The sequence below is a fragment of the Pongo pygmaeus genome, chromosome 5 (genome assembly GCF_028885625.2).
Source record: "Pongo pygmaeus isolate AG05252 chromosome 5, NHGRI_mPonPyg2-v2.0_pri, whole genome shotgun sequence".
NCBI classification, from domain to species: Eukaryota; Metazoa; Chordata; class Mammalia; order Primates; family Hominidae; genus Pongo; species Pongo pygmaeus.
In genome coordinates, this window is record NC_072378.2 from 78,542,282 (window position 1) to 78,557,804 (window position 15,523).

The window sequence follows — 15,523 nt, forward strand, 5'->3', positions numbered from 1 at the left end:
CACCAAAATTATCAACACTTTCTCAAGGAATTAAATACCTGATCTCATAAGTATCTGGCACTATATAAAAACTTCAAAAGAACACACCATGTTTCATTGTTTCTAGAGTTCAAATACTGAAGCAAAATTCAAACAACTGCTATTACCAAATCAACAAATGGACAGAGCTGGCACATTAACACATAAAGAATTTCACAGAGAAGGCAAAAAGGTGCTATATAAATGTGACATAAAGTTAAAAGCATAAGATCTGAGGTACATGCATACATATACACACAAAAAGAGAGATATAATGTCATTGGTTACTGCTTTTCTAAGCTTCAGTTTCCCCATTAATAAAGTAGGATCAGCTAAGTGCGGTGGCTCACACCTGTAATCCCAGCACTTTGGGAGATCGAGGTGGGTGGATCACTTGAGGTCACGAGTTCGAGACCAGCCTGGCCAACATGGTGAAACCCCGTCTCTACTAAAAATACAAAAATTAGCCGCGTGTGGTGGTGCATGCCTGCAGTCTCAGCTACTTGAGGGGCTGAGGCAGAAGAATGGCTTGAACCTGGGAGGAGGAGGTTGGAGTGAGCGTGAGCCGAGATTGCACCACTGCACTTCAGCCTGGGCAACAGAGCGAGACTCAATCTCAAAAGAATAAAATTAAATTAAAAATGTAGGGTTACCTTAAAGGGTTGCTATAGAAAACAGACGAGACGAAATGTTTTGCAAATTCAAAGGTATTTTATACTAACATTGATATGGACTGTCCTTAAACAATCAAATCTTCATGTGTCATAAAAGTTAATTTAACTGAACATAGTTTTCTTTTACTTTTTAAAAGACTTTTGTTGGAGACCAATTTTCCCCGAGGCTTCCTTATGGAGCTGAACAAATTATTCCTTTGTCTATAAAAATATCTATTCAGCCTGATCTGATCATGGACTTCCCAGGTCCAAAAGATATCTAAGAAAACATTGAATATGTAACTTCAAAGGATCCCTGAAGAAATTCAAAGTAAAAAGTCATGACCTTATGAGAAAATAATATCATAATTTGCTTCACCTACACAGATATATATTCAACAAAATCAATCCCAATAATCACTCTGGAAAAATATGTGATGCAAACTAAAAGGGAAAATGGCTAGTGATTCCTAATTACTACCGGAATTGCTTGCCAGATGTTTTATATAAAGTAGAGGGGATATCCCTCATTACATCTATAACCTAAAAACAAATGTTATCCTATTAGTTACAGAAGAAATTAAAACACAGCTAGCTAGAAAAGCAACAATTTAAACTCACCTAAGGGAGTTTCATTTCTTCAAAGTTTCGCCCCCTTTTTTTTGTCAACCATTAATTTCAAAAGAAATTTAAGCAGAGGAAAAAATATATATATATATTTTGTACATTTGATACTTTGGCATAATGAACATTATTTCTCTAAAAAAAAAAAAAAAATGCTAATACACCCTGAAAGTCTCTCACAGCTAACCTGTTTTTAACAGGCAAAAAAAGGGAGGAAATAGAAAGGCAGGGGAGGGGGCTAGGGAGAAAACAGTTAATAAAACAACAAAACCTGTGTCAAATAGAAATATGAAGACCATTCAGGGAAAACACTAAAAAACAAAGACCAAGACAAAAAAGAATATAACTGAGTCAACAATCATTAAACAAACAAACAAAAAAAAAGCGAAGTATAAAACCTTTATAAGACTAAAATTATGACTAGAAAAACAGAAGAAAATGAGCTCTAAAAGTAAAAATGGTTACTGAGAAACAATAGGTTAAAATAAATACATTTAAATAAGTGATGAGTAGATATCTAACTAGGAATAAAGTATGGATTAAGAAAATGGAAAGAAAAAACTGAATACAGCATATTAGAAAAAGATAAGTGAACAGGAAAAAAACCCCATACATTATATCCTATAATTTGCTGAATTATATGTAACTGTTAACTTATATATTAAAATTATGTAATCTCATATATTTGTAATATAAAAAAATCATTCTAATAATTATGTAAGAAATATATGAGGAAAAACATAAACCTAAGAGTCTAAGAAAAAAAAACCTTGATTGAATAAATTTAAGAAATTACCAGCTACAGAATAATTCAAACACAATATTGGAAATATGGCAAAATATAGCACAAGGTGAGAAAGAAGAGTCTTCTCTACAAAGATTTGCATCTAGCTTTAAGTGACTGTTTGCTATCTTTATTCAAACTAGTTTTCTCAGAGAATCACAAAATTATAAATGTAGACAAGATTTAAGACTTTTTTTTTTTTTTTTAATGCAAAGGCTTCTTAGCATTAATCGGATGTCTGGGTAGTGAAGCTACTTTTCAAGGCAAAGTTTTTTCCTTACACTCAAACATGTTTAAGAATCAGGATTCTCAAAACTCCTTATCCTCACCCAAAACTGCAGAACTTAATAGCAACCCTCCACAGACAAGTAAAATAAAAATACAGAAATACTTAGGCAAAACACCAAAAAAGATGACAAATGAAAGACCTAGAGATAAAAAGTTTACTTTGCTAACATGTCGAATGTAAGAAAAATGCAAACAAAGCAATCAGCAGAAATTGCTTTAATGTATTACAATCTTTTTCACAAGATAAACATGCATTAAACCAACTTCCAAATTTAACCTTAAAAACCCTTTTAATGTATTTAGGTCTCTTCTTTCCTATCTCCCCTTACTCATGCACATTTATTACTGAAGTATAAGCAAATATAGAATAAACTATACCTGAAAACAGGCATAATGTGGGTATGGAGGTAAGAGAAAGGACAATACCAAAGATTCGCTAATACCTTTGGAAGTAAATGCTGCCATGCCAAGTACACACTCACATCTCTCTTCCACAATAAAAGAATCAGAAGCTAGTAATAATAACAGATCAGTGGGATCTTTTGTCTTTGCTTTTGAAAACAGTATTAAAGGAGGTTCTAGAGCACTGGAAGGCAGGTGGACCACTTTGGGTCTCTTGCTGAGACTGAGTTCTAGTTCAATTTTCACAACTTACATCAAAGACTGAAAGGTTCAAAGTAGTTGGGAATTATAAGCACATAATAAAATAAAACAGGGTAAGAAAACACTGAGACAAGCTCAAGTGGCTTCTCAAATTGTATAGGTATGTATTTTATATTCCGAGTGTAATGAACTGATAACTCAGTCTACTCAGTCTACTCAGAAACCTTAATTTCTTAAAAATCAGCTTCTGGTTTGGTGATTTTATCTTCTCTTACCACAAAGCTATTCTTGGATCAAGCTTCTCTTCTTTCTACCAACCTTCACTCCATTTTTGTAATGCCTTACCCACCTTTGAACTTTACTTGTCCCATCCCAGTGTATCAATTTCATCAACTACCTACTACTTTTTATATAATATTTACTAATGCTGAAGAGTTGGGTCTCTAAAGAGCAATAAAACATAATGTCTGTCCTCCAGGACCTAACAGTATAGTAGAGGAAACAAAGGTAAATAAATAGCCATAACCACGTGATAAAATCAATAGTAGAGATAAGTAAAACCACTTAATTATGCCCAGTTTAACATCTGAGTTTTAAAGGATAAACAGATATTTGTACAATGTACAGAAAACAGAGGGGCATTCCAGGGAGAAATAAAACATGTGAGGAGACAAAAGGATGAAAACCAACATGGCTGATGCTAAGAACTGCCAAAGAGTTGTACTAAGCTAGAGCACAAAGTGCAGGTGAGGACATGGCAGGAAAAGTGGGAAAAGGTCAGTCTTGTGTGACACATTAAAATGGTTGACGCTATCATTCAGTCACTCTCAATGGGGGAAAGGAGGAGGCATGACATGGTAATATGTGCACTTCAAAAAGTTTAGAGCAGTGATAATTTTGCCCAGGAGATATCTGGCAATGTCTGGAGACTTTTTAAATTGTGACAAGGGGGTAGTGGGGATGCTACTGGCAATTAGCAAGCAGAGGCCAGGGATGCTAATAAACATCCAACAATGCATAGGAAAGCTGCCTACACCCAGGAATTATCTGGCCCAAAATGTCTCAACAGTGCCAAGGTTAAAAAACCCTGGTTAGAATCTGACTCCTAGGATACATACAGTAACAGACTAGGGACAGGGGCTCAAGTAGCAATTAAGTTCTGGGAGAGCAGAGGCCTTGTTCTTGCTTATCCGCAACTCCAGACCCTAGCCCAGTGCCAGATATAATTAGAGATATACAATATTTACTTAGCGAGGGAATGAATAATGTAGGACTCCAGGCAAGAAGTACCAAGGCCTGAAATGTGGCTGTGGCAATGATAATGGAGAACAAATTCAAGAAACTAGAATAAACAGGTATTATTTATTAAACAGACATAAGAAATGAACAGTAAATCTAAAATAAAATTATCTCCAGGCTTCTGGCTTGGAGTAACAAGGTTCAGAGACTGTCAAAAATTACATTTTAGGTATTTTTAAGTTTGAGATGAATGTGAGATATTCAAGAGGTCCAACAGTTTCCATATGGTTTGAAATATCTAAGAAAATCCAATTTTGCCACAAGCTTAACCTAAAATTATCCTCTGAACTACAGTAAGAAGTCCAATAAAAAATTAACAAACCCTATGTCCAGTACAGTATCCCGGACTGGATCCTGGAATAAGAAAACGTAATTAGTGGGAAAATTTAGTGAGATATGAATAAGGTCTGCTGTTTAGTTAACAGTAATGCACCAATGTTGGCTTAGTAGTTCGGAGAAATAGACCAGGTAATGCAAAAGTATAACATTTGGGGAAACTGCATGAGGGGTATACAGGAGCTCTTTAAACCATCTGTGTAACTTCTCAGTAAATTATTTCTTACTCCAAAATTAAAAGTTTATTTAAAGAAAAACTACTACCCCAAATGTGTCAAAATTTCAATATTTGGGATCTATATTAAAAGTTTAAATCTATGTACGTATCTTAAGAAAAGCTAAAATGTCAAGAGTTTTTTCTTACCTCCACTGATACTTGGTAATACCACACTGACCAAGGAAAGAGCAAAGAAAACTTTTAAAGGTAGCCAGACAGAAAATGGCAAAGACTCAACAAAAGAAGAAATAAGTCAGTACTACAAACATTCATATATATTTTTTTCAATCTTCTGAACCATACTGTAACAGCTTGAAATAATGCATTGTACCACTATGCAGGCAACTATTCTGGCAAGAAGACTGATGAATTATTTCTCCCCATCACCATCCTGTTCATAACTTTATAGTGATAATAAAACAAAATATATACCATGGTGAACTCTAGCAAAACACAGACACTAAACTATGACTATGTAAGTTTAGTCATTTTGATCAGTCTAGCTTCTCTGTAGTGCTTTCAAAAAATATATGTAAATACAATTTTTAAAAGTAGGCAAAATGGGCAATCCATTACAGGTGTTTCTTAACATAAAGCAAAGATTTCCTGAAAATCACAATGGAAGAGAGAGAAAAAAAATTTATCTTAAACTCTAAAAATAAAATAGTCTTTCAGAAAGGTACATCAATCACCTGCTTGGCAATTAATTCTGTTACCTAAATGAATCAATTACATTTCTATGCTTGGATGCAAAACCCAAGGTATTTTTGCCATACGTATATATAGGGTTCTGTACCATCTGTTGTTTCCAGCATCCACTACAGATCTCAGAATGTATCTCCTGTGAATAAGGGAAGATAAATGTTCCTCTCTCCTTGTCAGCAGTATTTACTAATCTGACCATCAATGACGTGGCCTAAAATATTTTATCTGATTTTATAAATATTTGGTACGCTTTTCCAAAAAATGACTAACACCAATTTTCTTGAGTAGCCAAGTGTTATTATTAATAAATTTAGTTTACTGGGAATAAAGCATAGCATAATGGAGTCAAACAGTCTGGGTTGAATCCTGGCTTCACTTCTCACTGCATGTGTGAACTTGGTCAAGTTACCAAAATCTTTCCATGCTTCAGTCTCCTCTGTAAAATAAGCACAATAGTTCCTACCTATAGAACATTTAAGGTTTTAAAAGAGTAAATAAATAGAAAATGCTTAGAACAGTGTCTGGCATACAGGAATTACTCACTAAGCAAATGTTATTTACCATCAATCATTCTTGCACTTTGATTACCTACCACAGGCCTGACTGACAATGTACTGAAAGAACAAGCATAACATGTTCTCCTTATTATATGGATCTATAGTTTTTCAAAGACAGGATAAACTTTTCCTAAATGGGAAAACTCCTGTAATGTTTTATCTTTCCCTTCTTTCAGGAAACCTATTATACCACCTTAGAATACTTTTCTAAGTACAAATATACCCTCGTCTCTCAAATTTTTTTGTTGTTTTAATGGTTGTTCATTATAGCAAGATTATATATTGAAATTATTTAAACAGGACAATCTTATGTTTTAAAAAAAATCATAGATGATTACCCACCACACATATATCACATAGGTTATCTCTGAAAAGTTAAGTCAGAGGAAACAATTCAGAATACATCAGAGAGTCAAAAACATGTAAAACATAGAAGAAAGGATAACAAAGCGGATAAAGTGTTTAAGTCCCATAGGAAAGGAGAGAGAAAGGAACACAGAGGTTATTTTAAGATAATGACTGAGAATTTTTCAATGTCAGTAAAAGACATTTCCAGAATCTAAACAAGACAAATTTTTAAAAAAATTAACGTCAAGACATATCATACTCAAACTGCAGAAAACCAGAAAGAGAAAAAATCTTAAAAACAATTAGAGAAAAAAGGATTGCCTTCAAAGCAGCAAGTTAGATAGTAGATTTAAACCCAAGTACATCAATGATTACATGTAAATGACTAAATGTTCCAGATAAAACACAAAGATTGTCATATCGTATTTTTAAAAGCCACTTTTATATTTTTAAAACACAAGAAATAAAAGGAAACAAAAAGTTGAAAGTAAAATGATAGAAATATGTATCTATCTATATATATATAAATGCCAAACCAAAGTCATATAAAACTTACTATCTGTATAATAAGTATCCAGAAAAGAATTAAGTAAGATTTGAACAGGTAGAAGAAAGAAGAGTAACATTCCTGGCTAGGCAGGAACATGAGAGTGGAAAATAAGCTATGATTGAACTTTGAAGGTCTCTGAAAATTAGGAGTACACTTAGAGAAAGTACAACACTATTAAAATATCTTAACCTCTTTATACTATCTTGAGCAGAAGAGTGACACAACAAAGGTAGAACTGAATAAGGTTACTATTACAGTGTTACACACTATACTGGAAGAGATAGGAGACACCATAGGCAAGAAGATTAGTTTGGATGATGCTGTATTAATCCAGGTAAGGCAAGGGCCTGGTAGTACCAGATGTGAAAGGCATGAACCTAGGAGGCATCTCAAGAAGACATACTTGCATCAGTACTCCCTCTTTGAAACTCTAGCCAAAAAAAGAAAAAAAAAAAAAAAGTACTGTGCTCTTAAAAAGATAACTATTTTTGTCTCCTACCATTATAACTAATCTGAATTATATAGATTCTACTAACTCGACCTAATAATATATACCTTAATATGGAACTTTCGTAAAAATAAAATTCCAATGAGCTAATTGGCCTACATAAGGTGCAATGTGCACAATCTCTAATTATACATGACTTTTTCACTACTAAAACTACTAATAAGAAAAAAAATCTATTTTTTTCTTTTTGAATGCAGATGTACATAATATGAAGTTCTCTAATACCACAGTAAGTAAAAAACCTTTTCATTTTCAAAAGCTCTTTACCAAGAGGCTATTAACTACTAGTGAACTCAAACAACTCACCAATGCTGGGTGGGCTACCATAGTTAACTGGTGACTCAGGTGGTCTTCCACAGTGCAACGCAGCCAGAGCAGATCCTTTCCACACAACATGCTTGCAGCCTATTAAACACATGTATTTTTATGCATACAAAGAACACAAAAACAAAAGTGAGATAAAGTATGTCTAAATCCTATGAGAAAATTTTCATACTTTTATTTGTGCGTAGTAAAGACTGTCTTCCAGCTCCTAATAAAGTTTGTACTCCAGGAACACTTTGAGGAATTTCTTGTTCAAGAAGAGGTCCTAGTCGATGACATATTTGCAGCAAGTGATCAGGTGCTAAGTGTCTGTAATACTTCACCTATTATGTAAAAGACAAATACAGTATGTTTCAGTTTATCATTTTAATTTTCAAAATCTTTGAGCAACAATAAAAAAATTCATCCAAGTATAAAATATTTTGTTTTGCGTCTTTGATGTAAAGCAAATCTCCAGAATAATTAAGAACTAAAAACAACTGATAGTTTGTTATTAAAAAATTTAAGAACACTTAACATCTTTTCACAATTTACCAAAATTTCACAATTTACCAAAAACCTTACAGAGAGAAAGGCAAAATTCCAACTGCTGCTTTAAATATCTTTCAATCATAAAATAAAGCTACCCACTATAAAAAGTTTGAGCACTTCTGGAACAACTTCAAAATACTGCTTAATTTATACCGGCATTTGAAACCATGATATGAAATGCTAATATTTTTATTAGTCTTTCAGTAAATAAACAATATTCACGATCTAAATAAAATTATATTGAAAAAAATACTATTGTATTACTTTATAATTAGCTATCAAGTTAGAAAAAAATTTCCACAGTATTATCTAGTTCAGCTGTTCTCAAAGTATGTTTTGGAAACCCCTGGAGGTCGCTCAGATAAAAACTTATGAATAATACTATATTAGTTGTTTTTCACTTCTTCTCATGAATGCACAGTGGAGGCTTCCACAGGACACATAACATGTGATGTCTTAATAGACTGAATGCAGAAGCAGATAGGAAAATGTCTCCTCTATTAAGCCAGATATTAAAGATTCACAGAAATGTAAAACAATGCCACGCTTCTCACAAATTTGTTTTGTTTGGGAATAATTATTATAAAAATGTTACTTATATTAACATGAGATTAGTTTATTAGTATTATTTAATAGGTCTCTAATATGTTAAATGCTAAGTTTCTAATATGGTAAATACCAACAGATTATAAACTACACAAATAAAGGAACTTCAATAAATTTTAGTAAGTGTAAAGGGGTCCTAAGACCAAGAAATTTGAAAATTGTTCCTCAAGTTTACCAAGTAATGGCAACTTTAACATGAATTCCTTTTGATAAGACTGATATGGGGGGAGGTGAGGATTTAAATCATCTCATTCCATCTTGCAATACCTGCTATACTCTAACTGCAGAAATCAATGAACGATATGTTTTTAAAGGTAGCTAATACTCACCCATCTAAACTGAAGCCAACAGGAGAAACCTACCTTACTCTTTATCAAAATAAACTCCTTTCACAAAGATAACATGGAGCCATACTGCCACCAAATAATCTTTGGTAAGATTATTTAAAACAGCAGAGTTTGGCATACAGTAGGTGATAAGCCAGTAAAATGAGTACTTTTGGAAAAAGGAGTTCTAATAGAGTATGTATCATATGAATTATACACACTACCTCCTTGTTTTGCAGTCAAAAAGCACACTGACATTGAAGTCTCTGAGAAATCCTGAGATAATTTCCCAAACTCATTTAGCTACAGAATCTCTTTTTTCCCTAATAATATCTATCACATTCACTCAGAACATACTTTAGGAAACACTAGTATGATTAGCTAAATAAAAAAGCATTTAAAAGAAAACTTACCAAAATGAGTTTTTAAAATCATATACTTTTCTTTAATCTTCCCCAAAATAATTTACTTAAAAATAAAATTTAGAAGTCTATAATACTTGTAAGGTTGCTTCCAGTTCTAAGCTTGCAAATGATTATTTTAATGTGACTTAACTGATCAAAATTCCTTTTAAAAATTTTACTTTAAAGAAGACGGAAGTTCATTACTTATTAACTTCAGATGTGTGATGATCCTGTTTTAGTATCCTCTGACAAAATATATTTTCAGGTAGTGAAACTGAAAATCCTTACTGTAATATTCTATCTTTCAATAAAACATTATGAATCTACTCTGACTCAAGCTTTCTTTGGTGATTTAGAATGTTTGAATTTTTCAAAATCAACTTTCATTTTAAAGTTAGAAGAGATACTTCCAGTTCTTAAATTCCTTGTGCTTTCTCTGGCTTTTGAGACTTTATACAAGCTGATCCCTCTGCTGGCAATCTTGTCTTACCTGCTCACCTCTACACCTCATTCTCCTTCATGTCTCAGTCTATGTCTCACTCACTGCCTTCCATGACCTATTTACACCACCTGTGCCCCTTTTTGGACACTTTGTGTTCCCACAGCACATTATACTCCTCGATGTCCTTTCATCCCTCTAGCACTGTGTAGTACTTGACATATTAATTGTTCTTAATATATTTTGATACCTAGACTTTTAAGAATCTAATGACAGCTATGATCTTCTTCCCCCAAAAAATACACAAGCCCTACCATTATTTGCCCTGTTTTGGGGGCTCATTAAGACTCATGCACTATACTAAAACTGCCAGTTTACTTGTCTGTGTCCTGAATAAGGAGAGACTGGGCCATGTTTACCTCTGTCTACCCAATACCTAATGCACTACTTACAGTTAAGTGCTTAATAAAGTTCTAGTTGGATATATGAAGATTTAAGAATATGCAGAAACTACTGACTTCCCCACTCTCAAAAAACAAAACATTTTGTTAGCACCTATCCCAGCACATAAAAACAGATGCAGTAAAATTTCTTTACATGGTATAATTCTTTATTCTAATAGTTTTGGGGTGAGTTTGTTTGTTTTGAGACGGAGTCTCCGTCTGTCACCCAGGACAGAGTACAATGGCGGGATCTCGGCTCACTGCAACCTCCGCCTCCCAGGTTCAAGTGATTCTCCTGCCTCGCCTCCCGAGTAGCTGGAATTACAGGCGCCCCACCACCTAACCCGGCTAATTTTTGTATTTTCAGTAGAGACGGGGTTTCGCCATGTTGACCAGGCTGGTCTCGAACTTCTGACCTCAAGTAATTCGCCCCCCAGGCCTCCCAAGTGCTGAGATTACAGGCATGAGCCACAGCGTCTGGCCAATTCTAATAGTTTTAAAACACTTTTTAAAGAAAGCCTTAGAACGTGTCTTCAAACAAAATTTTAGACAAAACAGATTAAAGTAAAGGTACTCAAAGTATTCTTACTTAAGTGGCATCAGGGAACACATATCTCAATGCTTGACTCTCTACTTGCTTCCTCTTAGCAGTCCCTGAGGTACCACCATGAAAGGGTCTCTGGAAAGAACAGTGGAAACAGACTAACTAACAATGCTATTATCCTCTCTTTCCCAAGAATCCTCTTCCCCACCCCTCATTTTCTCAGCAGATGACCTAACCTACTTTACAGGAGAACCTTTTTTAAAGCTGAAGCTTTCTGTTTCTTCCCCATCAAATCTGTAAACCTATCTACACCTGTACCAATTCTATCTCTTACTAACACAACTATCCCTCTTAATAAATATTTAAGATCCAATCCCTCTACCTATGCTTTGAATCCTAACTTACCTGACTGCACGGAAATCCTACACTATAAATTAGACCTCCACCTTCTAGTATGCACACTAACTTCCTCTCAACCAACTCCTTCCCATCTACATGTAAACATGATCATTTTGCATCCACTTTAGGAAAAAACAAAAATCCTGCCTAACTGCTATCATCCAACACCTCCCCACCCAAATATCCTGGCTACCCCTTTCCCGTTCTCTTCCTCTCCGGAAACGTTTTTAAAAGAATGGTCCATAGTCCATCTCATTTCATATCCCATCCTCTCCTCACTCTACTCCACACTAGCTCCCACACTCATGACTTTACAAAAAATAGCTCTTATCAAAAGTTCACCTTCAATTATCAATAACTCCAATAAGCATTTTTAAATCTATACCTTATGTAATGTCCCATAATATTTCACCTAACTGTTGAACACTTCCTCATTTGCAAACTATCTTCTCTTAACTTTCGTGACACTCCTTGGCTTGCTTTCTTCCTCTCCAACCATTCCTTCTCATTTTTCTTTTAGGCTTATACTTCTCTATATAGCCATTAAATAGTGAAGTTCCTTAAGATCCTGGGTACCAGAGTCCAGTTCCAGATCCCCTTTTCTTCTCACTGTATACTCTCTCTTTGGACAACTGTTATAACAATGATTGCCAAATTTCTATTTATAGCATAGACTTGCATATCAAACTTTCTTAAACAGCTCTCTAGAGCCCCAAAGCATCTGAAACTCAACATATGCAAAACTGAATTGATGGATCCTCATGAAAACATTCCCCACTAAAGTGTTCCCTACCTTGGTGGATGTCAACCCCATTTATCCAACCTTAGAAGCCAGAAACCAAGGAGCTGCATTTTGTACACAGTCCATTCCTTCCTCCTTCCCATCATATTCCCAATATCCAAGCAGTCACCAAGTTCAACTTAATTTTTCCTTCCTATTTTTAAATCCATCTACCTGTATCTCCATAACAGTCCAAATAATCTTTGCAATAAACGCATACCTTTCCCATATGCACTCATGCCCCATTCAAATCTATTCTCTATACTGCAATTAGAATGTTCTTTCCAAAATATATATTGGATCAAGTCACCCCTACTTAAAACACTTCTGATGCTTTCCTCACTCTTTGGATAAAGATCCAAATCCTTAACTTGGTCTACCAGCCCAGAAATGCATGTATGGTCACTTCTTATTTTTCTAGCTTCACCTGGCACATTCCCAGTCCCTTTCTCCAACTCTCACTTTTCACGTTTCAAACACATGGCCTTCTTTCAGGTTATTTACACATCATCTCTCTCTCCTGTCAGACTTTATCATATAGCATACACTCTGCATTTCCCCATACTTCCTTGCCCAGACAACTCTTCCATGGGTCTCAGATCTTCCCTCTAATGTAACTTCCTTTGTTTTTCTATACTCTACACAATCCAAGTCTGTTTTCTTGGTTGCACACTTCCTGTGACTTTCCTTTATTAACTCAATATATCGGCTTGTGATTATACATTTAAAAGTGTAATTTAATGTTTTCCTATTTCACCATTAACTACAAAAGAGCAAGGGCCATGAATCTTTTTGCTCTCAACTATACCTCTCTCTCTCTCTCTCTCACACACACACACACACACACACACAGAATAAACAAAAATATTTTTTAAAATAAAACAATCTTTTCTACCTTTTTCTAAACATTCTTTATAAACATATTAATCATATTCATATTCTTCATAAATATTAATCCATTATTTACAGATATACAAATGTGATTTTCAGTTTTCAAGTTAGTAAGAACCCCATATCTTTAATATAAACTTAAGCTTTTAATTTAAATTAGCTTTTATTTCACTGGTAAATAATTAAAAGACACATTTAAAATAATATAATAATAAAATCTCTTATCTATATTGTATATATGTGGTTTCTCAGTAATCTGCCATACGATATTATTTCAGGGGAAAAATAACCCCTCAAGATCCCCAATTTCTGATATACGAGTTACTTTCTGTGACCCTAGGTGCTTTCAAATTCTTAACATTCAACACATAAAAAGTATGACCAGATTATAAAGTCAGTGTGATAAATTATACTAATATAGCTAATATATATTGGCTGCACACTGAATGCCAGGCCCTATGGTAAGTGTGGTAAGTTTTACATGGAACTACTCATAACTCTGAGAGGTATATACTATCATTATTCCCATTCTATAAAGAAATTATAGAATTTATTTAAAAAGATATTGAGACCTTCCCAAGTTCAAACACAGCACATGAGAGAGTCAAACCATATCAATCTAACTCTGGACCCTACAATTCATACTATCACACAAATTACCTATTACCTCAAATATGTGTATCTATCAATGTGCAAGATATAAGCAAGTCACACAACAGACATTTTGAATAGTTTTCAACACAGACATTAAACTGAGCCAGAAAAAGAGAAACATTTCACAGTTCACTTGCACTACTAAGGAAACTAGCATAAAAGCATAAATTCCTATAGGTAAAAGGGAACACTTTTAAAAATTCTAAGGGTAAAAGTAGAAGATAAAACTACAATATTTATAAGATTATACTGCTCTAAACCCTTAATTTAAAATTAGAAAGTAAAAACAGATTAAAGAGTTAGTACCAAATTTATTATTACTATTTTTAAAATTTCCCCAAGAATGCCCATGTATCAGTAGTGCTCAAAACTTTTTAAACTCATCCACCCTGATTTTGTTTTTGTTTGTTTTTTAAGGGGGTGGGGGGATCTCGCTCTGTCACCAAGACTAGGGGTCACAGTCACAGCTCACTGCAGCCTCAAATTCCTGGGTTCAAACGATCCTCCCACCTCAGCCTCCAGAGCAGCTGAGACTATAGGTGCGTTACATCACCCCTAATTTTTATTTTATTTTTTTAGAGACAGCGTCTCTCTATGTTGCCCAGGCTAGTCTAGAACTCCTGGCCTCAAGTGATCCTCCTGCCTCAGCCTCTCAAGTAGCTAGGATTACATGTATGAGCCACCATGCCTAGCTCTCATCCCTTTTTGATGAACAAAACATTTTCTCTCCTCCAATAAGATGCAAGAATGGGCCCTATGGATGCAAATCCTGATGCCATCCCATTGAGATTCACACCTCTACTGGCTAAACCAGGAGGCTAGTCAGAGCTTTTTCAAACTTATGTCCCTTCCACCTCCGTTCTCAGTTAAGTTGCTTGCTATGGGAACAACAATCTTTGGTTAACTGTCCATCCATTTTAATCCTTTTCCATGGTTAAAATCTGAATTAGCCAAAGGTATCCTTTTTGTAAAATATCATGTTATATTATTTAGAGTGCAAGTCAGCAAACATTTGTAACCATCATATGGTAAATATTTGAGGCTTTAAGAATAATATACTATCTCCATCGCATGTTCTTATTGTTTAAAAACAATTCTTTAAAAATGCAATAACCATGCTTAGCTTGATGGCCTTCCAAAAACAGATCTCCTGCACAATTTACCCACAGCAGCCATTAGTTTACCACCCCCTGATCGAAAGAATGATTCATGGTTCTAGCAACGTTTCCATCAGCAAGAACAAAAGAATTCTGTGAAACAGCAGCAACTCTGCTCATTCCTTGTCCATCTCGGCCCAAGTCAAAAATCTGTATCATCCCTTTTTCAGATCACATATATAAAATATGTCTAAAATTACCCATTGTAATTTGAACAAAAGGGTCATCTTCTGAGAATGTGAATTATAGTATGGAAGAAACAAGAAACTGAGCTCTTTGAGAGGTTTATTATCCTGCATTTTTGGCTAAAACAACATTTTCTGATAGTATGCTACTTCACATAAACAGCCATCCTTCTCAGCCAAAAAATTTTGCCATTATCTCAGTGGAAGGTATTGTTAAAAGGCAAGTGTTATCAGTGGGAAGAAAATACAACAGATCTGGAAGCTGCTGCATTCTACCAGACATACAGTCACTAAGAACTCTACTCAGTTTTTAAAGAAATGGTCAGTAGTTTAAAACACGAAATCTCAC

General features: G+C 34.5%; 1 protein-coding gene across 2 annotated transcripts in view; it reads right to left on the reverse strand.

The window, feature by feature from the left end:
- Positions 1-15,523, reverse strand: part of PHIP (pleckstrin homology domain interacting protein) — a 137,994-nt gene that overhangs the window by 112,327 nt on the left and 10,144 nt on the right. For both annotated transcript variants that reach the window (XM_054490176.2, XM_054490177.2), the window contains exons 5-6: positions 7,987-8,137; positions 7,797-7,895 (exon numbers count right to left, since the gene is read on the reverse strand). In XM_054490176.2, the coding sequence (XP_054346151.1) occupies positions 7,797-7,895; positions 7,987-8,137 (250 nt within the window). The remainder of the gene's footprint in view (positions 1-7,796; positions 7,896-7,986; positions 8,138-15,523) is intronic.